The sequence below is a fragment of the Lepeophtheirus salmonis genome, chromosome 14 (assembly GCF_016086655.4).
Source record: "Lepeophtheirus salmonis chromosome 14, UVic_Lsal_1.4, whole genome shotgun sequence".
NCBI classification, from domain to species: Eukaryota; Metazoa; Arthropoda; class Copepoda; order Siphonostomatoida; family Caligidae; genus Lepeophtheirus; species Lepeophtheirus salmonis.
Window position 1 is genome coordinate 1,110,556 of NC_052144.2, and position 27,809 is coordinate 1,138,364.

Genomic DNA, 27,809 nt, shown 5'->3' on the forward strand with positions numbered 1-27,809 from the left:
TTTCAAAACCAAAGTCAAACGGCGGTACTATAGCACATCTGTTCATGGAATGAAAGTATCAAAAAAGTATTCACCTACTTTTAAGCAATGCAGATTAGTAGATAAGGTTAAAGGAACTTCCTCTATATATATGTATATACATATTAAATACAAACAAATACACACTCTAAATACGAAAGGTGGAATTGGACCTCCCTTAGCAGACTTTGGGTATCAAATATGATCCCATCAAAGTTTCAAACCTAACCTCCCCAACAAAAAAAAAATGATGTTCAATTTGGGTTTGAAATATTAAGTCAATACACAATTATTAAATTACTGCAAAACATAAAATCAATGAATTCTGAAATGTCTTTGTTCATGTTTGAATCAGTGGATCCTTAAATAATTCAACCATCTGTTCATGTAGTACATGCTGATGTAAGTATACTTATAAACCCTTTAGAACATGGTTAATTTTGGATGTAGGTCTAAGAATCAGAGTCGTTAATAAATAGATCGCTTCGAAAAAAGGGTTACAATTGTTGAGATATTTATAGATTTTATTAGAAGAGCCAACAAACATGAGTGATTATTTTACAGGAAGAAGGAAGTACAGCTGTTATAAAATTAGCAAAGGAGAGCAAATAGTGATCACTCATAGGTAAAACACCAGAAGTCTATATCTTCAAACCTTTGTTCCGAAAAAGTGTTCACCTATAAAACACAAGATTGTTTGAAAAACTTCTGTTTGAATATTGGATTTGGATACTAAATTACAACAAAATCAAAATGTATCAATAGCAGGAACAAAATTGCACCTATATAGTAAATAATTACATTTTTAATCTCATTGATTATTTTTTTATTCTATATTTAAAGTGCGTTTTTTATTACAAAAAAAATATATTAATAATATATAGTTATTTTACAGCATCAAAAAAAAAAAGACTAGTTAATTTTATTTAGTTTTGTGTTGTTTCTTTTTTGTTTGTAATTTTTTATTTATTTTGTTTTTTTAGATACAACTTTTTTTTTCTCAAAGATAAAAGTAAGAATACATTTTTAAAGTAAAGTTATATATATTTTTTAAGAATACGAGTAATAAGATTAAGTAAATAACGTACAAATAAAGATAAAATACTAACATATATGATTACATAAAATAAAGGTGTTATTTTTTATAAATGATTTATTGTCAAAATTCTGAACGAATATCAGTCAATGATGTGTGTTTGTATAGTCTCCAAAGGAGGGAAAATGTGTCTTTAATGAGAAATAGTCTGACTCATATTCCCTTTTGGCTAATAGGAAAAGATCCCCTATATATTTTACTTTTACGAGATGCTACTATAAAAACATATAGATACAAGTTGACCCCAACAGAATGAGAGAAATATCTACCAAATATGGATGACTCACACCATAACTTCAATTATTTTATATTTGTATAATTAGATATTTTTTAGTTCGTTGGGCATTTGGAGTAAATATATCAGCTAGGGTGAGGCAAAGTCCCCAATTTTATCCAAACAAGCGTATGATAATGGTTATATCTATGCAATTTCATTGTTATATATAAATATTCACGCAGATTGTCAATAAAACTTTGTGATAACAATAAAAATACCACTTTTGGTTATATTAATTTGTCAAAAATTTCTTTTTCAATTATTACCATTGAGTTTTTAAAAATATAAAAAAAATATTTTGAGGTGTAGATAAAAGAAGACTAATTAAGTACATAATTGTCGATATTTTTTAAAACTCTCAAACATTTTTTTGAACATAAATATTAATTTCTGACGAATACTGTTAAAATATTTTTTTATTGTTTTATTTTGATCTTCAATATTTTACATTACTTTTTTTTAATATTCTAATTTTCATTTAAATATATAACTATTCACGTGCACAGCCAAACAAATTTTGGGAAAAGCGACAAAAACGATAAAACTTAGATTTTTATCTTTTTAAATATGTCTTATAATTTTTGAGACTATTAATTAAACAAAAATTGTGATGTTATTGATCAACTCTTATTTATGTTTTGCTCATAAATATTAATTTTTGTTGACAATTTATTCAATACTTTGATCATCAAAAGTATTTTTAGGCAAAAAAAATTAATAACTTTTTGATTGTTTAATTTTTATCTAAAATATAAATTATTCAAAAAAAACTATAAGAGTTATAAAATCTCAAAAAGGCACTTTCATAGTTGTTTGTCATTTTTTCCCAAAATATTATCGGCTATTTGCTCAAGAAAAGTATTCATATATTTCTTTAATGCTGAACAAATATCTGTATTATCCCTATAAACAGTATTAAAAAACGATATCAATCCAAATTGAATATTTTTACGAGCAAACCTATTTTCTGAACAAAGGAGTTTATCAAAAATTAAGAACGATATCTCAAAGAGATGCCTGAATAATGTGTTACATCATTGTTTATTAAACAAATTATTATTTGAAACTAGTCTCACCCTACAGTAGTATCTTGGTCAGCAAATAAAAATATGAATATTGACAGAATGGGGAAAATTTGTAAAAATATAAGTTATCTTTCCTATTATCCAATTGCTCTGAAAATTCTATATAAAATAAATGATGAAAAGAGAGAATGAAAAAAAAAAAATTAAATAGCCATATTCATAATTCCTCCAATTTATGGAATATAAAAACATATCATTTGTGAAAATAATATTTAAAAAAAAAAAAAAAGATTTGGTCAAATAAAATATTTCAACTAAAAAAAATATAATTTCAAATACTAAATACTTTCTTAATGAAAATAAAATATACGTAGAACAATATTTTTTTTTATTTTTTTTTTCATTATAAAAAGAAAATAAGCTAAAATCACAACAACACTTGGTACGGTGGCTTAATATAAATTAAGTTTGTGTGTTTTTTTTGTGTGTGTCCTTCACCACTCTTGTATGTATATTATATAGGTATAAAAAGTCCATATTTTGTGTCTCCTTCATGACTAGTTTTAGAGGATTACATGTTTTGAGTATACAAGCTCCAAGTCACTCCAAATTAAAGACGATTTGTCATATTTGAATATAGCAAATGTAGAATTAAAACAATCCAACATACAGAATGAAGACTTGAAGATGATGAAAATAGAACTGAGGAAGAAGAGGAACTTCGATAATCTGTTTGATGCGTTACGGCTGCTAGAAGAAAAAAAAATGATTTTAATTTTATTATGATATAATTAAGGAAGAAAATTTTACAAATTAGTTTTAAAACATATGTGTTGTTACGTCACAAAAGCTCATAATATTCTTTTTTCCTCACAAAGTGAGTCTGAATTATAGTGTGCCCCAAAAAAAAGTTTAATGAAACTTTGGAAAGGTTTATTTCACTTAAAAAAGTATTTGTTCGACTTTTTTTCATTCTATCAACTGTTGACTTTTTAAAAATAAACAACTATTGTAAAACATAATTATTTTTCATTCCACAAATATCTAAGATTGAGTTAATATAAAAAGTTGTGTGATAGCGCTTCTTGACGTGGAAATGTGTTGCAACGATATCTATGACATTGTTTTTTACTCCTAAGTTTTCATAACCTAGATAAAAAGTGGAAGGACATAAGCAAACTTCTTGAGAAGCCAAGGCCAAACAAAATCTAAGAGGTGCCTACGTTATAACTAAACTGCAACCTACTTTGACTATGGGATTTGAGACAACCTTTACTTTTTTATTCATTGAAGAATTATTGTCAATTTCCATCAAATTTGTTGATATTCGTAGTTATATTAGTTTCTTCTTTTAGTTCCTCTATAAACACATATTTTATTCATTTATAAGCTTTGTATATAAATTACTTGGATAAATTAAGATACCAACATTAATTAGTTTAATTTTAAATAGTTTTTATGAATCTTTATTTTTTCCAATATAGTATTTCAAATAAAATCTGTCAATTTTGTATTATTTTATTTAGATAATCAATTGTGGCTAATTTAAGTGCAATATTGGGACCACCTTCAGGGTTGATAGAAATATTTTGTTGATGGAAATGGACGATAAATTGTCAATTTCTCAAATTTAGGGAGGAAACATTCTAGATTGTTTTTATATTGATTGCCCACATTTGTATTTTTATATATATATATTATTCAGGAAGGTATTCAGTATCAATGTAAGTTATTAAAATAAAACGTTATTTCTACTAATTATCTATACAAATATGATATAATATATATATTTTTTTCTTTTTCAAAAGAATAAAGCACCTTCATATTTAATATCATTTGTAGGATGTAATAAATATGATTTGGAGGTTTTTCATACTAAATAAATCTAAGAATTGGACGTTGAATATTTATTGTATAATATTGTAAAACATAAAAACCCATATATTAAGGGGTTCAGTTCAGATACGGAAAGCTCATAGATATACATTTTTATATAATATGTTTGTGTTTTTCCTACATATGCCAAAAGTTGGGGTTTCTAATCCCCATGGATTTCATAATCCTTCGTAATAATGAAAGTCAAATATCTTTTTCCTCTTTTTTTCATTAATTCCTTGTAGTAGTTTGACTTTAAATAATATATCCCCTTTCTTTTTAATAAGTAAGAATAATATTTATTTACAGTGTACAAAAGTGTTCGTTATATAGCAATTAAAAATCAATTTTACCTAAATTTGATAATCAAAGATTAATAAAGTTTATAGTAACTTGAAGCTACATTACTCTGCATTGACTCATATTTAAAAATATCGTTCTATTGTGAATAATGACGATAGTTGTGAATCCAAAAGGCATCGAATGTATTTAGCAACGCTCAATGAAGGAGATTTCATAGATGGATAACGTAAATTTGGACATTTTTACAGTATTTTGAAGGTTTATAACATGAGCTAAGGTAATATGAAATGACATTGGCTTGTACGGGAATGAGTTGAGGGTTGAGAGATAAATTGCAGTAACATAAATATGACAAATATAATGTTCAATTAACATTATGCCATCCTAGAATTATAATTCTTCATATTAGTTCTTCAAATTAGAAAAATTTAGGCTGTTGAAATGAATTTCTCAGATGATTTTGTAATTGAAAATTAATAGTTTTCATAATTCAAGAAAATAATTTGCAATCCTTATTCTGCAAAGTGAATACTTGATTTAAGAGAATTTAGCTCTCATGCCACGAAATTTTACATGCAAATCTTGTTACTAAAAGTACCTAAAAATTTGAACAAACATTTACTTAAGTGATTCAAGCTAATAAGTTCTTAGCAAGGATTATATTTAGTAATGTGCTAAGAAACCTTTATGATATGTTGAAAAATAAAGAAATTATACTTAGAACAAACAGTCAACTTCAGTTAAGTAAAATTGGGGACTCTTTTAAACACTAATTTAAAACGCCAGAGCTATTTCTAAAGATGTGTGATAGAAAAGAGGTCTAAATATATAAATTTGAGCCTTTTCAAGAATAGTTTTAACTGTTCCTAGCATACAGCCTTAATGTATTTTTAGAACTTCCATGGGCATATTTGATGATGTAAATCTTGTATATTTTTTGTTTTCAAGTTTTTTGTTTGTTTTTTTGAATTGGTAATCATAAAAAGTGATCTTGATTATTTGTTGCAAAATTATCATTGTATGTCCTTGTTGAACTCAAATTATAATTGAGGATCGACATTGGAATTATTCTTGCCCATGTATTTTTTTGTTTAATTTTCTATTGGTAGAGCTGATTGTAGCGTATCTAATGAAATGTCGTGAAAGCTAGGATGTTCTTTTCCAAAAAATCATCTTCAAATTGTCACGGTTACCATGTTGATTATCTTTTTCTTTTCTATTTTAAAACCGAAAATACACACCATTTCTAGATTGATCTTATTAAGGTAGAGATTGCTACAGAATGATGGTATATCAACCTAAAAGTCAGACCTTATATAAAATAATGTTAAAAAAGAAAACATTTCTTAAGGTAAGTATATTATAAATATATAAACATCATTTTCTTTTTTGAGTTAAGAAAGTCAAACAAAAGTTTTACGTGGAATACACAGGAATATATATATAAAGTTTACTCATACATTTCATATATAATATTGCTGGACTTTAAAAACAAATTCCGATCCATTTTTTAGGACTAATCAAATATACAGAGTAGGGACCCAAGACTTGAAACGGAATTTAATGACAAACATATCCATGTAACGATGAAGTTTCATTACACAACAAAACTTTGTTTTTCACCCCATGTTGCTACGTGTAAAAATATCGGAGGGATGACAAAAAAGGCAACGACTATTTGATCTCTTGTTTGCCGGTATTGATGCTGTGAAGACTACAAAGACCGATGGTATTACCATATGGACTGTCTACAAACTGAAGAAGTACATTACAGCCAAGAAAAACCATTTTACATTTGTCCTGCCTCACTGTTGGTCGTCCCCTCAAACCCTGACTAAAACCCTCTGCACTTTGCAGTTTTGGGATGTCTTAGAGAATAATATCTGGAGGACCTCTTATATAAATTTTATTTCCCTCCGAATGTCATCATGACAGTGTGGTATGCCATAGACGTGGTCTTCGTCGATATTAGCTGGCAATCTGTTCTTTGGCATGCCAAGGCTGTTATTGTTTGTCAAGGAGGAGATTCAGATAACTTATATAGATAAATAGGGTAATTAAACATATCGGTTCCTCAATAATTATTCGGATAATTATGCCAAAAATTGTAAAAACCGTATTTTTATGTTTGGAGAGGTATCTCTATATAAAATTAGCAACAACGTAGTTTTCTTGAAAGCTTTCTCATTGGAAAAGGGAAGGGGGGGCGGTATAGGAATAAATATAAATGATTCATAAAACATTTTTGCCAATCCATTGCGTACCCTATAGGAAAAAAAAACAAGAAAATACAAATGTATAAATCAAATCAATGTAGTCAAAAGGAATCTATTTGTTTTCCACTTCAGGAAATGATCTTTTCCTTGAGGGATATGAAGTTTTTTTTATCAATTCTAAAAAGATGGAGTGTTTCTTTTCCATTGAAATAGTATAAATGTGTTTGCAATTTACATTTGTTTAAAAATTTACAGCATTTTATTTGTATGGATATACGAAAGTCGCTTGAAAAGTCCGTGCCAAGTCTGAGGGATCGTGCTCGATAATATTTTGAAATAAAAACATGAACAATATAAACTAGTGAAAATTTACTTTTCATATAACACTTTGTATCATTAACTTTGTTCTCTTACGATATGGGAACAAAAAAAGGGAAGATGTGATGATCCACTTTTTGAATCCCACGTTTGGTAAATGAACACTCAATTGTAGAACTTTATCTTTATGTCTTCACACCGTTAAAGATAATTTATTTATATTCTTGCTTCTTATATTCTAAAAAGGCGTCTTTCATATAAATTTAGAATGTTTTTTTTTATCTCTAGGCCTGATTCGTCTAAAATTGTTATACACATTTTTTTCATCTATTGCGCAGTTCATTGTTATAACGTCTTTTGAATTTATTTCTCATAATGTGACTTTAATAGGAGTCAAAATTTCGAACAGAGTAATGTTTTTTTCTTCAGAATAAACCAAAAACTTTAATTATTAATTAAAACCATAGCTCATAGTATTTGAATCATAATTGTGCTGTAAAATATTATAAAAGTTTCTATAAAACAAACACATAACCCAAATCATCTACAATGGGTATTTGTGTTCTATATTTTTGATCGAGGTTACGGGAATCATGAACAGAATTGATAGTTTTTGTTCACTTTTTATTTCAAATATATTGCGGCCTCTTTTTCTTTAATCTACCCTATCTTCTTCTCAATCAACTTTGTCCCTATAATCTTGTTTAGAGCAACAGAAGCAAAACTCATCATGAGATAAAAAGGTTATATTGTGTTCTAGATAATTCACATGCCATTACAATTATATCTTTTGTGAGCCCTCGTTTTATATTGGTAGATCCCCCAAAACAATACAAGAGTTAGTGGTTCCATGGCTTCTTACCCAATTTGGACTCCACACCATGGCTAATTTTTTGAAGAATATTGTTAAGAAAGCTGTATCTCTTAAATAATACAATGCTGTTTTTTTTATTAAATTATTTGCAAATTCCCTGCTAGTTCATCTTTTTTTTATTTTTCAGGATTTTTGGTGCAGCTTTATAAAAACTAAAAATACTGTTCTTGTTGCCAACATGGAAAAACTTGCAATATTAAAAATGCTCAGTGGATTGGTGTTTTTGTTCTTCCATTAGATTAGCTGCTTGCAGCTAATCTCATGAAACTTCATGATAGCTTAATTGCTCTCCTCTCTCAAATTTATGAAATTGTTAGGGTGACTATGTCACCTTTAGGGTATTTTATGTGTTACACACCCAAAAAACATATAATTTAGAACTCTAATAATAACATCAATTAATAGTTAGCAATTCAAATATCTGATGATGTAGTTAATTAAAACGTCACAAAACGAAAAAATGATAGCTTGCATAATCTGCTGATACAAGTTACAAGTTTATTCAACACATATACATAGTCATAAACGTGAACTAAATTCGTTTGTTTTTTTACAAGTTTTATATCTTCTCTTTAAATTTAAGATCATATCTTGTAAGTTATATGTACAAATAAAACAAAGGGATCATAAATTAAGAGCAAGGCTTTCCTTCAAAATCTAATTGAAGGATACAAAACTGAACAAAAGTTTTGCTATGACGTACGACTTTAATTCATTCTTGGACCAAGGTCGTTGTTTATAAGTAAATCGTAAGTTATAGCAATTAAGCTTGAAACGGAACTCCCGTACTGTGACTCACTCTCCACCAGCTAAAATATCAATGCAGTTTTTTTTTGTACAGAATCCCCCTGTATCTCAGTAAATGATATTTGGTATATCAGTCATGAGGTTTTGCACATGGAGCTACCTATCGATGTGTACTATATGAAGTTTCATAGATAAAATTTAGACTCTCAAATAAGGATGCAACGATAAATAATAATTCTGATTACCGATTAATCGGTATTTGATAATCGCTGACTATTTATTAAATAGCTATACAATAATATAATTTTTTTTTTATTACAAGTCAAGAAAATGTCTACAATTGTTGAATCATTTTACAATAATGCTAGCAGCACTCACATAGCCCTACACGGCCTCACACTTATTTGCTTTCCAACTATCAGTTATCAAATGTCATAAATCTTGTGTCTGTCAGTTTTAGGACTGAAGGCTAGTGTTCGGTACATTTTTAAAAGTTTTTGTACTTAATATCGATAAATTTCTGCTTAAAAAACACAAAAGCAAATCAATATTGCAGCTTGGTTAAACCTTAACAAGGTATAAACCACAAAAAATCCCAGGAAAACAGAATTTCTAGAAAGAAACTCTGTACAAGGACACCATTTCACCAACTACCCAATAGAACAAACAAAGTATCGTTGTCCATGGCAGGATCCAGGGTAAATTAGTAATCAAACTATTTACTATTAATTACTAATTGAAACCCGAAATGCAATGAGTCCAGAGGTTCCCTGTGGGAGATTTAAGATATTTTTTTTGTTCACTCAACTCACAGACATTTTCTCTGGTGTTCTGTCAAGAAAGGACACGTAATTCGCCGTAGAAACTTTTCTCGTGCCTTTTTAAACCCCTTAACACCGCCAATAGAGACTTTTTTATCTCACAGGCCATGTTAGCAATTGAGGAATTCGGATTTTTCTTATAGGGTGACTTCAAGCGTTTTGAGAGGACGCGGATGGTTTCCTATCTGCTCCTAGATAGTGTCAGAGGTCCTCCTGACCTTTTAATGTATGGAATCTGTATGTAATTCGGTCAATTTGAGTCGATGATGTAAGTCTTAAAACTGATCAATTTTGCCATTTGTACCATTCCGCTACATATTTATTCTTTTTTATCATTTGTAATACTGACAGACCTAAGTCTACAACGAAAAAACAAATTAGGATCGATGTAACACTACTTTTCTAAATGTAGTTTAATATAAATTCGTTTATTGACTTAATATTTCTACTTTTTTTTTTAAATCTTCCTTTAATTGGTGAGAGGGAATGACACGGATTAAGTATAAGTTAACATTATATAAAAAATTTGCTCTATCTGACTAAGGAATCTGCTTTGAAGTCCATAAATAGGAATCGTATACATTTCCTTCTCTAGGAACGACTGGGACATAAAAGATGAAAAAATAATTCATCCCAAGTCCATTGAGCTACACAGGAAAATATAGGCAAACTAATTTAGGAGTACTATTATGGAATTCAATTAAAAATCACTCCTTTACATCATTTTGAAAAAGTTTCCCATTCCTTCTGGTAAAAAAAGTTTTGCAACATCCATTATAAAAATTATGGATATTTGTAAGAGCTTATTTTTGTTTTTATTTTATTATTATTTATTTTCTGCAGTCACTCACTTATTTGCTACGCTCAAAAAACTTTTTCTCCAACATAACAAAATAATTTAAAAAAGTAATTTTTCTCATAGAAATCAATCAAAAATCCGTCAAAAAATAAAACATATTTTATAAGCATTTTATGGCAAAGTATTATTTTTCAGGAACAAAAAACACAAATTGGTATTTTGTGTATCTCTCAACCTTTTTCCTTTCAACAATAAAAGAAGAAAGCCAACAAATTAGTGGTTGGACAATTCTTCATTCTATTGTATGGAACTAAACTATTAACAAAATGGTGAGATATTTTTTTAAATACTGGAAGGTTTGAATATTAATCCACAACTAACTAGCAGCTTCCACAAATTCTCTGAGGGGAAGAAGAAGTTGTTTTTGGAGTAAGAGAAAAAGACAGAAAATTATAAAGTGCTACTTTAGCTAAAAAGGGGAATTTCGTAACTCCCTCAAATATAGTTCACTGTGTGATAAATACTTTCGATACCATTTTTTTAACTCACAGGAAATATTTCCGACTAGTGGCTAAATCAAGAAACAATGTACTACCTGGGTATATTTACCTGTTGGATACCCTTAAAGTTCTTTGTTAAACAACTGCCCCACGCTGTGCATTGCATCTTAGTTGATATAAAAAAGCTAGTTGGGGATTAGTTTAATGGTAAAAAAATGGAAAAATACAATTGCATTTTAAGAAAGCACATTTTCTTTGTATGGCAAAATATTATAATATTGCTCAGGAACCATGGATCGAATATATCAACAAAAGTACAAGAATTAAGTTCTATTGAACTTCATTAATTGTATATTTCTATAAATATGTATATATGATATTGATGAAAAAATTGATTACCATCATGTCAGTCAATCTTTTATATATAGACTTACATAGAATATTATTTACAAAAAAAGAAGAAAAAACTGCCTAACTCTGAGTAATTGTACAAAAAAAACTATTTAATGCTTTTCAATATTATAATTATATATATATGGAAGCTTTTATACACCTGTGAGTTGTTATATGTATATATTTATTGACAGACGTAATAGTAGAAACCTAATAGAAATAGAAAAAAGTGATTGTAAAGTTTATTAACAGCTTTTCTCCAAAAATAATAATTCGACTTTCATCAAAACCAATCCCAGATGAACGCTGAATATGAAAAAATTACCATTATTCAATTTAATCGTCTTTAGCGTCAATGATGGGCTTGATTCCAGAATTCCTTACGAATCCTGGACAACAGCTCGATTTTTTTGTGTTGCAGGAGGATCTGTTTGTGTGTAGTTCAGCTGCGCCTCACAAAAATAAGTCCTTGGGGTTAATGTCTAGTGATCTTGGAGGCTAAACACTGCGTCCACACAAAGTCAAAAAAAAAAAAATAATAATATGACAACTAGATCAACGGTTTTTTTTTTTTCCAATGTGGCATTGACTATAGACATAATCACCTCCATACTTTATTAGTTCCTTTCTGACTCTAAGGAATTGTACAAGTTATATAAGTTTGCAATCTCAACATTGTCTTGTCATACACGGAATACAAAAATGGTATTTCACCTTTTCCACGATAGTGGAATATATACTTCTTTGTTTGATTTTTTTTTTCTTATTAAATGGCCACCCAACACTTTCGGCTATGAATTAATTTCAATATTTCAACCTCAGATATCAAAAAGGTTCCCACTAAACTTTCAAAACGATGCTTAAAATTAATAAATTATATTTTAGCCTATTTTAATTCATAACGTTTCAATATAAGTCCAAACATCAGAAGAACACAATCAGAAATTTATGTTTTAACAAGTAAAAATTGGTGTATGCAAAGATGATTCTTCTATGGGTAGAGGTAATTTTAACTTTTTAAGTGATATAAATTATATGTATGGCTCTTAAAATTAATTTAGCAGTAGTGTTTAAATGCTTCATCAAAATCGATTTTTTTAGACAGCTAGGATTATAATATTTAGTAACATTTACTTAATGTCAAAATGGTATCTAAAATGATACAATTGTCATTTTAGTGCTAATATAGAAAATATATATTTTTATTAAAAGTTGAGCTCCGTTTAGGTTCATTATCCTGTGAGTTTATGTTTATTGACAAAGTTTGATTTATATTGTAAGTAACTACATCAGGCAGAGGTCAATAAACTTATAAAATAAATGATAATTGATTACCTTTTTTATGTATTTGCTTTTACAAATATGAACACACATTTAGGAGTATGCAATAGGATAAATTTTATTGTTCTGATTTACTTATGTGTCGGACTCATAAATTAAAAATAACACTTTTACAAATTAAAACCTTAAATAAAGTACAGGGAGCGGGGATCAATGTGTCACCTACTTTAAACCTTGATAACTTGAAGACGACATTATCAAATAAAAAACCGGAAAGCTATTTTCGTCAGCTGACGATATGTAGTTCAGTTACCATCATACCGTCATCATATGAGGAGATAAAGAGCTATATGTGGAACGAGGAGTTTTCGAGGTCCGCCGTAGTAATGGTATTGGTTAATAATGGAGGTGAAATCTCCAATTCAACGATTGCTTCAACCTTAGGAGTCAATTTACAGACTGTTCAGCTTATCTGTTAGAAGCTAGAGGACACCTAGGATGTTGATGCCACCATAAAGAGGGCACCCAAGGAGGAGGGTGCCGACAGGAAGGTCAAGGACACCGACTTTGTCGACAAGGTGAAGAAGATGGTTGAGGATGACCCTACCAGGTCCATGAAGGCCATGGCGAGAGATCTGATCTGGGCTGGCATTAGAAAACAATCTTGACCCAGGGCAAAGGACTGTGTCTCTGAAGATTTAAGGTGCAGGAGCTACAAGGATGAAGACATGGGCATGGTGTTCCAGATCTAGACCCCCCAGAAGGCAAAGGACAACAGGGTTTACCTGGATGGAGAGTCAACAAAATTGGTTAACAGGACTCAGAGAACTGTTATGACTGTTATGACGTAATAACCAAGGATTTGTGGCCTCCTAAGTCTCCCGACCTTAATCATGGGGCTATGTCGAGAGACATACCAACAGACATCCCCATCGCACCAAGGCCAGCCTGATGGACTCCATCAAGGAGGTATTCGGCAACATGGACAATGAGATGGGCAGAAGAGCCTGCGGCCGGTTCAGAGGCCGTATTGAGGCCATTATTGATGCCAACGTATATTATATCGAATGAATGGCTACTCTATACCTATATGCTCGTCATAGTTTTGATTTTCAATAAAAAAGTTAAAAAATGTATATTTTGTGTTGTTTTTTATAGAAAAATATTTTGACAACAATTTGATCCCCGCTCCCTATATAATTTGAAGAAAGGAAAAATTAGTAAAAATATTTATGTTAAAACAAAACATATATTGGTATATATATTTCAGAAACAAATACTATTTATCAAATTTAAATGAAGAAAAAATATACACATCAATAGAGTTGAATAAAATATGGCCTTTTGTTATGTAAAAACGAAAGTAACAAAAAAAATTGCATTTTAACCCTGACAATTTGAAAATTGGAAGAAACAAATCTCACTCCGTACCAAGAAACAACATCAGCAGAATGGTATGGCAATTTAGAATCATTTTTAAAAGAAGAGCATCTTAACAGTCTTTACGTTTTATGAGATTGGCTGAGAGCTACGGTGCGAGTATATAAATACCCAGAAATAATCATTTGTGTCTAGCAAGGACATGAGCAGAATAACTTGGTCACCGTGTCAATCGAAAAATGTTTAGAAAAAGAGCAGTTTAGATTTCATGACGCTTTATTAGACTATTTCCAAAAACTACGAAAGGAAGGACAACATACAAATTTTGCTCCATATCTATCAGGGACATAGACATGAAGAAACACTCAGTTATAGATCCTCAATCTGCTCTAAGTGTTGTAAGAACTTACAAATATAGCTCCCAAATATATCATCAGTGATGTTGTCCGTGATTTGTGAGCATGGATACTTAAATAGGTCCTTTATTCCAATACGTTGTTTCCCAACATTTAAAGAATAATTATAACAGTGTTGGAAACTACAAAATACTCTTCAGATTAACATCTAGAAATATTTACCCGTATGTTTAGAAAATATCTAATCAACTATTCAATTAACATTTATAAGGCTTCCAAAATACTTGTAGTGGGGCTGCAAAAACTATTTTCCAATCTGTATTTCATCTGTGTATCTATTTCTTCATGAGATTGTAAATAAAAGGATATTTTGCATTTTTTTTTTTGAAATATTATCCTTCAAATTATATTTTTTGATATCTCAAGGGATTTCCATTGGTTATGAGTCATTGTTTTAGACCTGATAGATTATCAAGAGTGTGTGTTTGAGACACAAGGTTATAAATGATTTTTTAAATAAATGTTATAGGTTTTTCATATCAAAATATGAGTAATAAAAAACCATGTTGAACATAAATCTAGTAGATGAAAATTAACTACTTACTCGTACATACAATTTTTTATACATTACAGAAAACCAGAGGGACTCATGATATAAAAAAATATTCCACCTCTTTAATATTATCCTCAAACCTTTTTTTGACCACTCTGCAATTGGTGAAAAAACGATGTGAAATTGAAGTCCAGTACGCCAACAAAGTGGACTAATATTTCACAGCCATATTTATGTACTTCTTTAAGTTATCTTTAATAAGAGCTTTCTTTTGATTTATGATATTTTATTTGGCTCGTTTATGGCCTTTTAAATAGAAAAATATATCATATCAATTTTTTACCATTTTAAAGGTGAACTTTTGTACTTAGGTGTAAATTGCGGTGCCAAGAAAAGATTAATCATATAATAATTTATAAAAACAATGAAAGATAATTTGTTCAAAAAAATGTTAAATCCAGGCTCATCAAGATAAAAAAAGCGTTGCAAATAATCTGACTGTATGTTTGATGAGATACTTAGAAGTATTGGCTATAAAATGTTGATTTTAAGGAATAAGAAGCATTTCCTAAATATTGGGTTTAAAATATCTCAGTTGACTAACGGAGAGTTATTCATTTACTAAATAATAATAAAAACCCGTCATAAGAAACATATTAAACCTTTTTTTCTTCTTGTCTCTCTCTCTCTACCTAAGCCAATTTATAGTAATCCTCTTTTTTATTCATATTAAAAGAAAATCCACATCATTATAGACTGGCTTTCACAAATAGCTTCTTTCTTGTTCTTCTTTTTAAAAAATACTATAAAAAATTCCCCCTCTTATGTTTTAATAACAATAACAGTCATAAAATAAAAAATATTTCGAAGAATTGATCATCTCTATCGGAGAAAAATTACTTCAACAAACAACAAGAGAAACAAAATATGTAATAATGAAGATCATAAAAATACCTGTACTGTCATTCCACATTGATATGCTGAATACAACATTTCACTTAATTATGTATAGTTTTGTATTTATATTATTACAAAATGAACGGTTCAAAAACAGGGCTTTTATGCTTGTTGGTATATCATAACAGGATTATTTTTTGTAGGGATTTTTGTACAGTAACAGTTCGGAACTATGTCAATGAGTGTTGGTAGAGTCCAGTCCTCGGAACGGTCCTTAATCTGTTTATAAACACTCATAGAATTTGATGATCAAATTATAAATTAATAACTGAAGGATGTTGTAATAAATCATTATTTGACACAATTTCAAAAATATATTTTTCAGATATTTTGGCTGTAATTGACAAATTATGAAGTAACTAAAAAAAGTCAATCTGTGAATTAAAACCAACTTTCTTTTTTTGATATTATAAAACTTGTGTAACTGTTCTCGGGCAGAAGGACGGTTGCAACATTTGACGAGTTGCATTCATATGTAATTTATGTTAAAACAATTGATAGATATAAACATTAAATAATTGCAAACAATAGCAAACATATTTAGGTCAGGCTGCCAGTAGTCTTTGCCCGGATATTGGGTTTTACAGTTTCCTCTTGGGTTTTAGTTTTTGAAAATGTAATTGATTATAATCTTTTAAAGCTCACTTATTAAGGCAAAATGGAACTGCACTAATTAAAATATAAGTAAATGTTATATGTACTATGACTTTTACTACATATGACCTATGAATCTTCTTTCAAGTCCATAAACATAAAGTATATTTGAGATACGTCTTTCGATTTGAACTTTGGTTTTTTTAAATATAATAGGCAAATAAAAAACAACGTTTATTAGTTATTTTATTAAAAAGATTATTGGATTTAGTCACTTGATATTCGCGGATATTGCTTAATCGATTCATGTAATATTTTAAGGGTATCCTCGAAAGTATAAAAAAGGAAATGACAGTACAATTTGATTAAAAATGTAATTTTCCAAGTTTTAGAATGCTTAAACTATTTTCTGGCACGGGAAATAAAGGGTTAACTTGAATTTGTAAAATCCGCCCTCCCTGAGTAATACTTATACCGGGTGCAGCAAAAAAATCGTTACTCTTTCAATCCAAAAATTTATCAAGCTGTATTTCAACAATGAGCTATGTAAAAAAAAAAAAAAATATAATGTCTTGGATACCCTAATCCTCGATGTAGCCCCCCTTGGGTCATGGAAAGCATTGTAGCCCTTGGAAATGTAGTCCTTAGACATAGCATTCCATTACTAGTTGATGGCGCCCTTGAGATTCTTGATATTTGGGTGATGGACGGCACCGGGCTTGGACTCAACATACCCCCAAAAATTGAAGTCCAATGGGTTGGAATCTGCTGAGTAGGGGTTGACATTTTCTTCGGCCAGAAAGGCAAGTTTTCCTCCAACCAGTTCTGGGCCATTTTGGACTTGTGTGCGGGCGCACCATCCTGCTGGAACAAGGGCGGACTGTGGTGGAACTCCTTGAACGGATTCTTCATTTGATTTCCAATAAATCGTTGCAATAGTAGCTGTACGATCATATTTGGGTAGCCGATCTGGATCCCCAACTGCTTTGCAATCTCTGTTGGTTTCTTGCCAGCCTCCAACAGTGGATTGAACCAAATTCGTTGGTCACGTTTATATAGTATTTTCTTAGCTTCTAAAAGAGTTAAGAAGGTCCATGTTTTATTGTTGTTTAGTATTTAACTGGAACAATTTTACTTCATTCACTAAACCTTGATTTATGTAGCAAAAAAGAAGTGGAAAGATTTTTTTGCAGCACCTGGTATATAAGTTTTCTCAAAAGAGAATTAAGGAACTTAAAATAATAACGAATCAATGAAAGTTACAATTAATAATTTACTATAGTCAAGAGTTGCAGTTGCTTTAATTTTTGAAAACAGGTAAAAAATTAACTCATTATATTAATATTCTTATTTGATTGGGTTTTTTTTTTTTTCAATTTTGGGTTTATAAATATACGAGGGGTGGTCAGAAAGTTTTGCTCTATCAGGGTTACAGAACCTTTTTCTGAATTTTTACTTTTCAACATAGTGTTCATGTAACTAAATAAAACTTCTCCCAGCAATTATCCCATCTCCCTCATCCGTCTAAATAACACTCTGTGTTTCTTCTCTGCAAAATAATTGCTTACTAGACACCTTTTTTTTTTGGCTTATATACTACCAGTTGTATAGATTTAGACGCACCAAATTTTTACACAACAAACCTTTATATGTCAGCTATTGTACAAATCTATTTAAAGGTTACTCTTTCAATAACAAAAATTAAATGACAGCTTGATACTCGATTTTAGACATTAACACTCACATCAACTCACTCAAACGACTGTTACAAATGCTAGGTAGATGTGACTAGCTTTTCTTTAAGAGTGCTTCCATCTTCGCGTTGAGGTCAGAACTTTTTCAGTCCACCCGCGTTGCTACGTCTGGGGTAATGTTATAGAGTAATTGAACTCAAAAAAAGTGTATTTTTACCCTATCAACTTTTGGAACTCGCTAATCAATATATTCATGGATTATATTAGAAGTACGTAGTATGGTTTATCTAAACTATTAATTAAAAACAATGTGAAATGAGTAGAAAGGAAGTGCTTCATGTTCCATTTCTTTATCCTTCCATTTTTTTTCTAATGTTAGACTCACTTCTTCTTTTTTCATTGTAATTTCATTCTTGTTTGTTTTAAGACGAAGAAGAAGGAAGAAAATGATCATCTTACACTGAGGAGATGTACTATTATTTTTGACATTTGAGTCGTTGATGCGCAACATATGTATTATCTTTCCCTTTTGTAGTAATGGACTCTTTCTTAAAGTAACATTGTTTTTAATGTGTAATAGGTATAATATAGACTTTATTAATTATGTGTACCAAGTTATGACATGGAAAAGGGATTGACTAATATTTCCTGTCACACTTTGTACATGTACATAAAATCAAAATAATTTAATTGAATTTAGATCACTATTATTTATTTATTGTATTTAATACTTCCATTAGGAAATTGAAAAAAAAAATAAAAATTAAATCTGTGAATTGAATGTAATACTCATGTAAAATGTTCTTCTTAATTTTATTTCAAGTTATTATACTGTCATCTATTTGTTAAAACATAAAGGGCTTTAGTATAAAATCCTCTAAGATAAAACAAGTCAATTGACAAATAAGTACGGGACTTCGAATTAAATATTTTGCCACTTTTTTGTGATACTGATTTCATCATTTTGAGGTTTTTTTTAAAGTAAAAACAAATCAAGCGGAACATTTTTGGTTAAACAATGAATTTTTAGTGATTAAAAATGTCTGAATTCACGTTGTCAAGATAGATTTTATCTAAAAGATAAAATACAAGGTCAAGAGTTGATTGGGAAATTGAATCAAAATCATGGAAGTTTAAAAAGTTTGTGGGATAGTTTTATTATAATTTTGACTTATATATTTTTTTTTATCTCAACGAAATGAGTGGGTTTCTTGTGAGGTTTTGTATTGATACACACATAGTAGTTGTTTTGTAGTATGACGTGATTTTTAAACTAGCAGTTTTGTATTTTTTTTTTTTTTTTGTAGAAAAGGTGAAGATTCATTTTTGTAAAAAAAAAATTTTTTTCAATACATAAAAATATCTTTAAAAAAATAAGAGAGAATTGATTCAACCTCTTAAAAATGTTTCACATTTTTGTGGGATTAAATGTCTTGGTAAGTGTATACCTAAACCGTTGAATTTCCATAGATTTATAATGACTTACCCGAAGATGAAGATGAGGAAGAAGACTTTCGCCCACTTCGAGATTCAGATACAAGGGCGGACTGTGGTCGAACTCCTTGAACGGATTCTTCATTTGATTTCCAATAAATCGTTGCAATAGTAGCTGTACATTTCAGCTTGAGGTCCCCTTTGTGAAAATGTTTCTCTCGTACTTTGAATCGAAGACCTAGAACACTTGTTTCGAGTCCATTTTTATCTTTAATCAACTGGAAAAATTATGAGTATATTAATTGAAAAAAATTAATTACAGGTATTGCGTACTTTAAAATGATGCGTAAAAGCGGGGTCGGCCTGTTCTCCATTAATGTACCACTTTAACTTTGCAGCTGGTTTGGATCTGTAGGATGTACAATTCACTTCAACTCTGTCTCCAATATGATATCGTGGAAAGCCACCGGTTATGATTGGTCCGTCATCAGGTAGATCTGTTAAAGTTAAGAGTTCAAAAATATATAATTGTTCAATTTGCCTATAAAAACCTCACCTATAACTGCAAGAATTGCATCTTGATAAGCTGTCTGAAAGGAAGGAGCCTCTCCTGAGACCTCACAACGAAACTTCCCTGTGGTGTTTAAGTCTACATTTCGTAGCAAAACACTTGTCTCAGTTGACTCCTGTTGATCTACGTGAATTCCATCACCGTTGAAAATGCTTCGAGATGGAATGTCTGTTGGTATGAATCGATAAAACTCTTTACCATTGCGATACCATTTTATTGAGTAGAGTTTGTCTCCCTGTAGATCGTAATTACATTTGAGTCTTGCGTTTTGACCTCGTATAGCATGAGGTGGTATTGTGACGTCATGTAATTTGATGGAAGAAACGATTTCTACAAAAGAAAAGAGAACAATGAGTAAGTTACATATTTATTATTAATTAACAGAACCTGAATGGATCTGTTCGTTATGAAAAGAAATTTTGAACAAAACAGCAACAGTGAAGGAAAAAAAGAGTATGATGTTATAATCTTATCTTACTAATTAAAACATATGTTTTTAATTTTGGAGAGAAAACAAAGTTTTTTTTTCCTTTCTTTAATTAACTTAATTATTTCATTAGCAAAATATTATCATATTTATTTTATACGGAAACGATGAGCATAAAATATAGAAACAGATACATAAGCTAAAATAGGCTGAATAATTGTTTTTTTTTTTTCCGGAACGTGATTAATTATATAACATCTAAGCGTTATTTCATTCCCCTAAAATCATTCAGCCAACATAATTATATTATTACATTCAAATATATTGGGCGCAGTTAACATAAATTAATGAAGCAAAGGAAAAAATAAAATTTTAGCCCAACTTTTTGGATCAAGAGAATCTATTAAGCCCTTTGGAAAAGATAAGATAATGTTTGGTAAACACCTCCCCTTCTTACCCCGAAAAATTACTTTTCACCCATGAGAGCGTATCTTTAAATTCTATTTTAAAAATAAGAAGAAACTCGCAAATTTCCTGATCATACAAGTCATGTTATGCATAAGGTATAAGTTATATAACATTTTAAGTTAAACGAGTACAGTTTTAAGGTCATATAAAAGGTCACAAACAAGGTCAACTTCTTCTAAATTTTTATTTTAGAGAGTGTACTAGGGTTTCCACTTTTAAGAATGACTTGTTTATCCGATCTTTTTTTTCTTAATTAAAGAAGTAAGGCTTTTAAAGTTTCATTCTTCAAAAAAGCGTTTTTTTGACATCTATAGCCATTTGAAAATGACTTGTTTAACACCATTCTCTATTTGTGAAGGGATTCCAAACTTTCAATTTTAAGGTTATGGTGTTAAATTTCAAAAATTTCATTAAAGTTCCTTATATTAAGTGATATATAAGAATAGATATAATCCATTTTATTCTTTTTGATGGAAAAATAAATTGCAATCCCACAAAATATTTCCGATACTTCTATATCATGATTTATCATAATCATGGTCACATTTTTGATTTAAGTAATAATAATGTAGCAATCTTATTGAAATCTAGCAGGCGTTTTGCATGTAGCATGGAGCTTGTTTACTGGTTGCACTATAAATAGTCATCCCTGATGTTTATTATGACCTTATTTGTGATCTATATTTGTCATCCATTCTGCGTAGGTCAATCTCAACCAGTTACTAGGATTATTATCTTCTATATTTCTTAGGGAAAGGGTTATCTATTCGACGATGTATATTAACTACGCCAATGTCGGGCACTACATTTTTGAATTTTACCATTTGTATCTGTATGGAAATATTTTAACAATTATAATTACATTATTTCCTTCAAAACGACATGTGTTTTTTATAATTAACTAATAGAATGAGCTTTTAACTATTGAGACTATAATATGTTGTCTTCATAATACTTTAATTTATATACCTAGGAAATTTCATTTTAAATTATATTTTATGAAATAAATGTAGTTATGTAATACATAATTCAACCCTACTGTAGATTTAATTCTTAGATACACCCCTTAAAGTCTTAACATGAGTACTTCCTAGTGATGTTAAGCACACCCAATCCTTAAAACTGACATTTTAATAATGCTAAAAATTAATACCTTTAACATAAGTAACCAAATTGAATACTTTTGACTATAAATAGTTACAAATTCATAATCTAAAATATTTAACTCATAAACTTGTTAATAACTTAGAAATTAATGATGAATTATATTAAAAAAAATGTATAACGAAGCAATACTTATGGCCTATATTTAAAGCAGTAGTGAACTAGGGCAAATATAATTCGATTTTTTCTTTTCTTTTTCATAAAGTAATGGTTGTTATGTTGCAATATTGAAACTATTTTTTATAAATGTATTTCTTAACAGTAAATCATATTTTGCAATAACATGTCCTTCAGTGTTTGTTGCTTAATATGCCCAAATGAACCCATTGCTTATGCATTTACATAGGTTGTTTTCTGTTTCATATTTCCATTGGTATATAAGTCCGATTAAGAAAGATAGTGAGCATCATTAGTTCACCAGCCATCAAGTTGAACAGATCTACTTACATACATCTCAACATGTTTTCAAAAATCTATATCGTATCAGTAAGGATAAGTTATCCTTGTTCTACCATAATTTAAATTGTATCTTTTTAGGCCTTCTTTGTATTTGGACTAACAAATGGAAATTTAATTAGTACATTCTTAAAGAAGGAGGGAAATGATGGATCAATTTCAAGGATTAAACGAGCTTCCCCAGAACTGATCAACGATTTGACAAGAGCCATCATTGTTGATGAAAGTAATTTGCCAGGAATTGATGGTGAAAATGGTCAAAAGTGTATCAAGAAAGTTGTTAATGTCGAAGAAACTGTGTATGATAGAGGCATGGACTGTCAGCACACGATTTCCGAAAAGTGTCATTTAACTTACGTCACTGATTATTCCTCTGCTTCTGAAAAAAAGTGTGGCACAACCTTCACAAAGAGCTGTCATATAGTCTTTAAACCAGTAGTAAGTGCATTGTAAAGTAACGATATCCGTAGATCCTAAATACTTCATTATTTCATTTGCGTTAGCCTCATGAAGAAAAAGTTAAAATATGCCACACACCAATCGAACAAGAATGCGGAGATGAGGTTGAAGGACCAGAAGTCTGTACCACCGAATACGAAAATCACTGCGAAACAATATTCAAGACTTATGAACTTGAACAAGAGGAACCAGAATGTAAAATGGTTGAGGAACTTCGTTGCAAAAACGCTACAGTTGAGCTGGTACATATCCCTAATGATGATAAAACTACTACTGGACCTAATAAGCCCTACGCAGTGACGCAAGACTGCGAAAATTGGCCCGTTCAAAAATGTGAGTTGGTTAAAAAGAATGTGACAAAGGTTCATCCACAGAGTGAATGTCAAAAAATCCCTCAGAAAATATGTCATCCCGACAATTGTAAAACAAAGCCAGGAAAGGAAATATGCCATGAAGAATCCAGAACTCAAATTCAAAATATTCCGCAGGAAGAATGTGATCTTCAACCCCAGGAAAACTGTCAATTGGAGTCGACTCTCATTCCAAGGTAAAAAGTAATATACAGCTATGATTATGTATAACAAATTTCACTATACTTGCAGATTGGTTCCTCACAAAAATTGTGTAAACATACCCAAAGACATATGTGTCCATAAAAAAGATAATCCAAGGAAAATTTCGAGACCCGTGATTAAAACTTGGTGCTATAATCCTAAGGACCTCACAAAAAAAGTTGAAGATTTATAGACGTTTCAGCATAATATGAAGATTTGTTTGATGATTTTAAATACATATATATATATATATATATGCATTTGTAGATTTAAAAAAATACCTTGGATGATACTAAAAATATATGAACGATTTTAAAATAATCCTTAATTATTTATTTTTACGTTTAAAAATAATTGTATACAATGAAAACTTATACGTGAGGAAAAAATGGTTTAGAAAACACATATTTTATTGTTTCAAAATGTTGTACATAAAACATTGAAATTTTACATCTATTTTGTACATTTAGATCATAAGAAAAAAGGCTGTAACTTATTTAAAACAAATTGAGAGCCCTAAAGTGTATTATGAAATCAAGATCAAACAACTCAAAAAAAATTAGTAAAATGTTTTTATACAATATTTAGTTATAATTTTTATAATATTTGTCCTTCTATAGAAACAATAACAACGTCAACACGCCATCGAAGAGATTATCAGCTCTTGACGATAAAGGCTGTTTACATGGATTAGGACGCTGTCTTGATGGCAGCTGTGAGCAAATCCAAATCTGTATTAGAGGAGCAGCATGCATTATTCTCCAAGCCAGGGGCTTAAGGTCAGGTTTGGTGGAGGGTTGCCTGAAGACAGGCCCAAAAGTTCGCCATAATATTGCCCCATCATTTTGGTTCTTTTTGTTGTTATGATAGCATTCTAAATATTCCCATCCTTAGGGGCCTTTAGATTTTGTACAAAGGCTGGATGAAGATGTTAAAGCAGGTTTCTGGGCACTGACACCTGTATCGAGGAGATAGTCCACTTTTTTTCTCTTTTCTTTTTTTTATGTTTCTCTGACATTTTTACACTTTGTTTGTTTATGTTTCAGCTGTCGATTGGTTGCGTAATGAAAGCTTTATTAAAATAAAAATGATAAAATAGTAATTAAATAGTATTCCAACTTTTGGACCCTAACTTTGCATTTATCTAAATAATCTTAATTCATTTGAGTATTATGAACAAATTTTTAAAAATATTATAATGATTATATTATAAATGTTTAAGCTCTTGTAAAAATCATCTGCCCTCCTCTCTTTTTTTCCCTTTACGCCTGTAAGTGACTAATTCGTCATACTCTTTAAAAAACTACATATAATATTAAGAATAAATAAATAAGTACAGCTTAGAAATAGAACAAGGCTGGTAGAGAAAAGGTTCAGTGTACGTTTTATGTTAGTCATTGAACTCATTGAAAATACTAATGATCAAGCTTCTGAACGGAACACAAGATTGAACAACGTTCCGTAAAATGTGAGTTGAACGCTAAAAAGGAGATTTTACCGTTCCGTTCCAATAGTATATACAAATATTTAAGTAATCAAAGTTTTTTTTTGTTTTTTTTTTAAATAGGATTTAAAGGCTGATTAAGTAAGGAAGAACACTTGGGATACTTATTTTGTCGTCGCAGTGGCATAGGGGGGCTGAGGCACGTTGATGCTGGGAGGGGGGGATAGCTCAGGCCCTAGTTTCACATAGCCCTAGATACCATAAACGAGATAATTTATGTTGGGCGATAAGAGAGGCTACAAATAGTCCTCTAAGAAGTCAAAAAAAATTATGTACGAGCCATTGGTATTTATTCCTGACCTTGTGGCCTAGAGTGGAGCCTGCTATAAAATATAGTTTCCCTTTGAATAGCTGGACTTCACCCAGAGCAAGAACACTACCTTACGGACGTCCTGCCACTCTTTGGTCCCGAGTTTCAGGTTTTTCGGGAACTAATACTGATGTATCATCTTCCCGTCTGATACTGCAATTTCCAGCATCATCATGGAGGCTGGAAACTTAGTCTGGTTTACCTGCGTAACCTCATCGACTGCGTATGGGAGGTTTATAGTCGTTCCTGGAGCTTCTCAACTAGTCTACAGTCATGTTTTTCTTGTCTTGTCTTGTTTCTTAGCCGGGTGCGAATCATATCAGTTATACTTTGCCTTTTCGTCTCCATCTTATTTTTTTTTTTCAGTTGTAGCTAATTTGAACTGTACCATTCACCGAATTATGGTGCTAAAAAAACTTGAGATCTAGTTTTCAAATGATATCTCCATGACACTATCAAAATGGAAGTTGCGATATGTTTTAATACAGTGGATCTGGCACTACCTTATGATTGAAACACAGAAGGTGGAGGCAATAATGGTTGAACACTGAATTATTTATTATTAAAAGGAACGCTTACAAGCCTGCTAATTACCTTTTTATTGGGTGTACTGATGCATTCTAATAGTCATAACTACTTACACTTACCAACAGGGCCGTTAAAGATATATAACATATTGCAATTTGATACATTTTTGTTGAATATTAAATACATTTTCTGTTGGTGTGTTCCATATTTGTAACATACAGCATTTATGGGTTAATTATGCGAAATAGAATGAATAGGAATACATGACAAAGATGAAAACCAATGAGTATATCAACAAATTCTTCACAAATGTTAGCACAAAGTTTTAAGATATAAATCTTATTTAAAAAGAAAATAAATACTTTTTAGTTTAAAAAAAAAGGTCTAAGAAAATACCCCTATTAATATAATTATATGACCATAAGAAAATAATGTTATTGGCCACAAATTATGTAGGCTGCCAAAGAGAAGAAATATTTGGTATTGCGAATATCCCTTATAATTTTAATTCAATAATTCATAAAGATTTTTTTCCCATATTTACATCGAATAGGTTCTATTTACCACTGCCAAAAATAAGGATTTGGTTTAACAATTTATGAAGGTTTCTTCAGAAATTATTTTGGTCATTATTCAAAACATTAATAAACTATATTGGAATATTTGCCCTTCTGTGGACCTTTACTCCAACAGGGACAACTTAAAGAACAATTTGGTCCCATGCCTTTTCTAGCGAAGCTTTTCAGCTCCAAAATTTTTTGAGGCATTGCACATGCCTTTACCTCAGGAATGGATCAACGACTGTAATCAAGTTTTGAGGCTTTTCTTCCAAGGTATTTGTGCTTATAGCCTTGGGGAATGTGTTTATTACCTTCCTTTAAGGGCTACTTTTAGTTGATCAACTAAATGTCATAATAGCTAAGCTACTTTCCTCCCAAACATTTTCCAAATTGTCAGGATAACCACGTGACTTATCTGTTTATTTTATATTCATGTACCATCGAGATGGGATTTTCTATTTGAATTAACTGAATGATCCCTCTCTTTTGGTTCTCAGTCAGGAACATGTTGGTGAAAGGATATTTTCATTACTTAAAGAGATCAAACCGTTATTTCCGTAGAGTTCGTGTAACTATTAGTTGCCACAAAAATATTTTACTTATATGACTAAAATCATATATTTTTTTTCTACAAAAGGCACACGTTGGTTTTACATCATAATACGAAAATTATACAATAATTTATATGTATAAATGAGAAGATTCATTCGTGAAACAGACACTTGATCCAATAGGGATTTTACAATCTCATACAAATAAGGACGAATTTCAATATCATACTTCAGGAATAAAAAAAGTTAGGTATTAAATAGACGAATACGTTTACAATACGGTCATTTTTTACTTCAATGCTGGATAAATCTAATAGGGCTATATGGTTTTTTTCAATATTTTTATGTTCCTTTAATTGGTTGGATGGAGTTGCACTGATTAAGTATAAATAAGCATTATAGTATTACATTTACTCCATCTAAACTAGGAATCATGCGTGAAGTCTATATACATAAAGAATATCCCTATCATAGGAATGACCGAAACGCGAACCTAGGGACATAGATTTCAAGAGAATAACTTTTCTCCTGAGCGCGTTGTCGATGGGCTACGTCTCTTCCACTTCTATTAGTTTTGTTTATAAAATATATATTCGTCTAGTTTAAACAAGTTTTTCATCGACACTCAATCGAATATATCTTTTAATTTTTTATTAACATATTTTAAAAATGTAACCTGTAAAGGATTAACTACATGAATAAATAAAGACTGTAAAATATTTTGCTATGAAATATTGTATCACTAG

The 27,809-nt window shown here is 30.2% G+C and overlaps 2 protein-coding genes across 3 annotated transcripts in view; one reads left to right on the forward strand and one right to left on the reverse strand.

The window, feature by feature from the left end:
• Positions 1 to 820: 820 nt before the first annotated feature.
• Positions 821 to 27,809, reverse strand: part of LOC121129516 (uncharacterized) — a 283,434-nt gene continuing 256,445 nt past the window's right edge. Inside the window, exons 3-6 of one of the 2 annotated variants that reach the window (XM_071893302.1) lie at positions 20,068 to 20,412; positions 19,845 to 20,008; positions 19,564 to 19,789; positions 821 to 3,163 (exon numbers count right to left, since the gene is read on the reverse strand). In XM_071893302.1, the coding sequence (XP_071749403.1) occupies positions 3,027 to 3,163; positions 19,564 to 19,789; positions 19,845 to 20,008; positions 20,068 to 20,412 (872 nt within the window). In that variant the 3' untranslated portion in view covers positions 821 to 3,026. Of the gene's footprint in view, positions 3,167 to 19,563; positions 19,790 to 19,844; positions 20,009 to 20,067; positions 20,413 to 27,809 lie in introns of both variants that reach the window. The other variant, XM_040725237.2, reaches the window with a different exon arrangement.
• Positions 22,531 to 23,931, forward strand: LOC121129546 (uncharacterized). Its single transcript, XM_040725265.2, has 4 exons — positions 22,531 to 22,627; positions 22,679 to 23,035; positions 23,101 to 23,603; positions 23,659 to 23,931. The coding sequence occupies exons 1-4, from the start codon at positions 22,601 to 22,603 to the stop codon at positions 23,801 to 23,803; spliced, it is 1,032 nt and encodes a 343-aa protein (XP_040581199.1). The 5' UTR covers positions 22,531 to 22,600; the 3' UTR covers positions 23,804 to 23,931.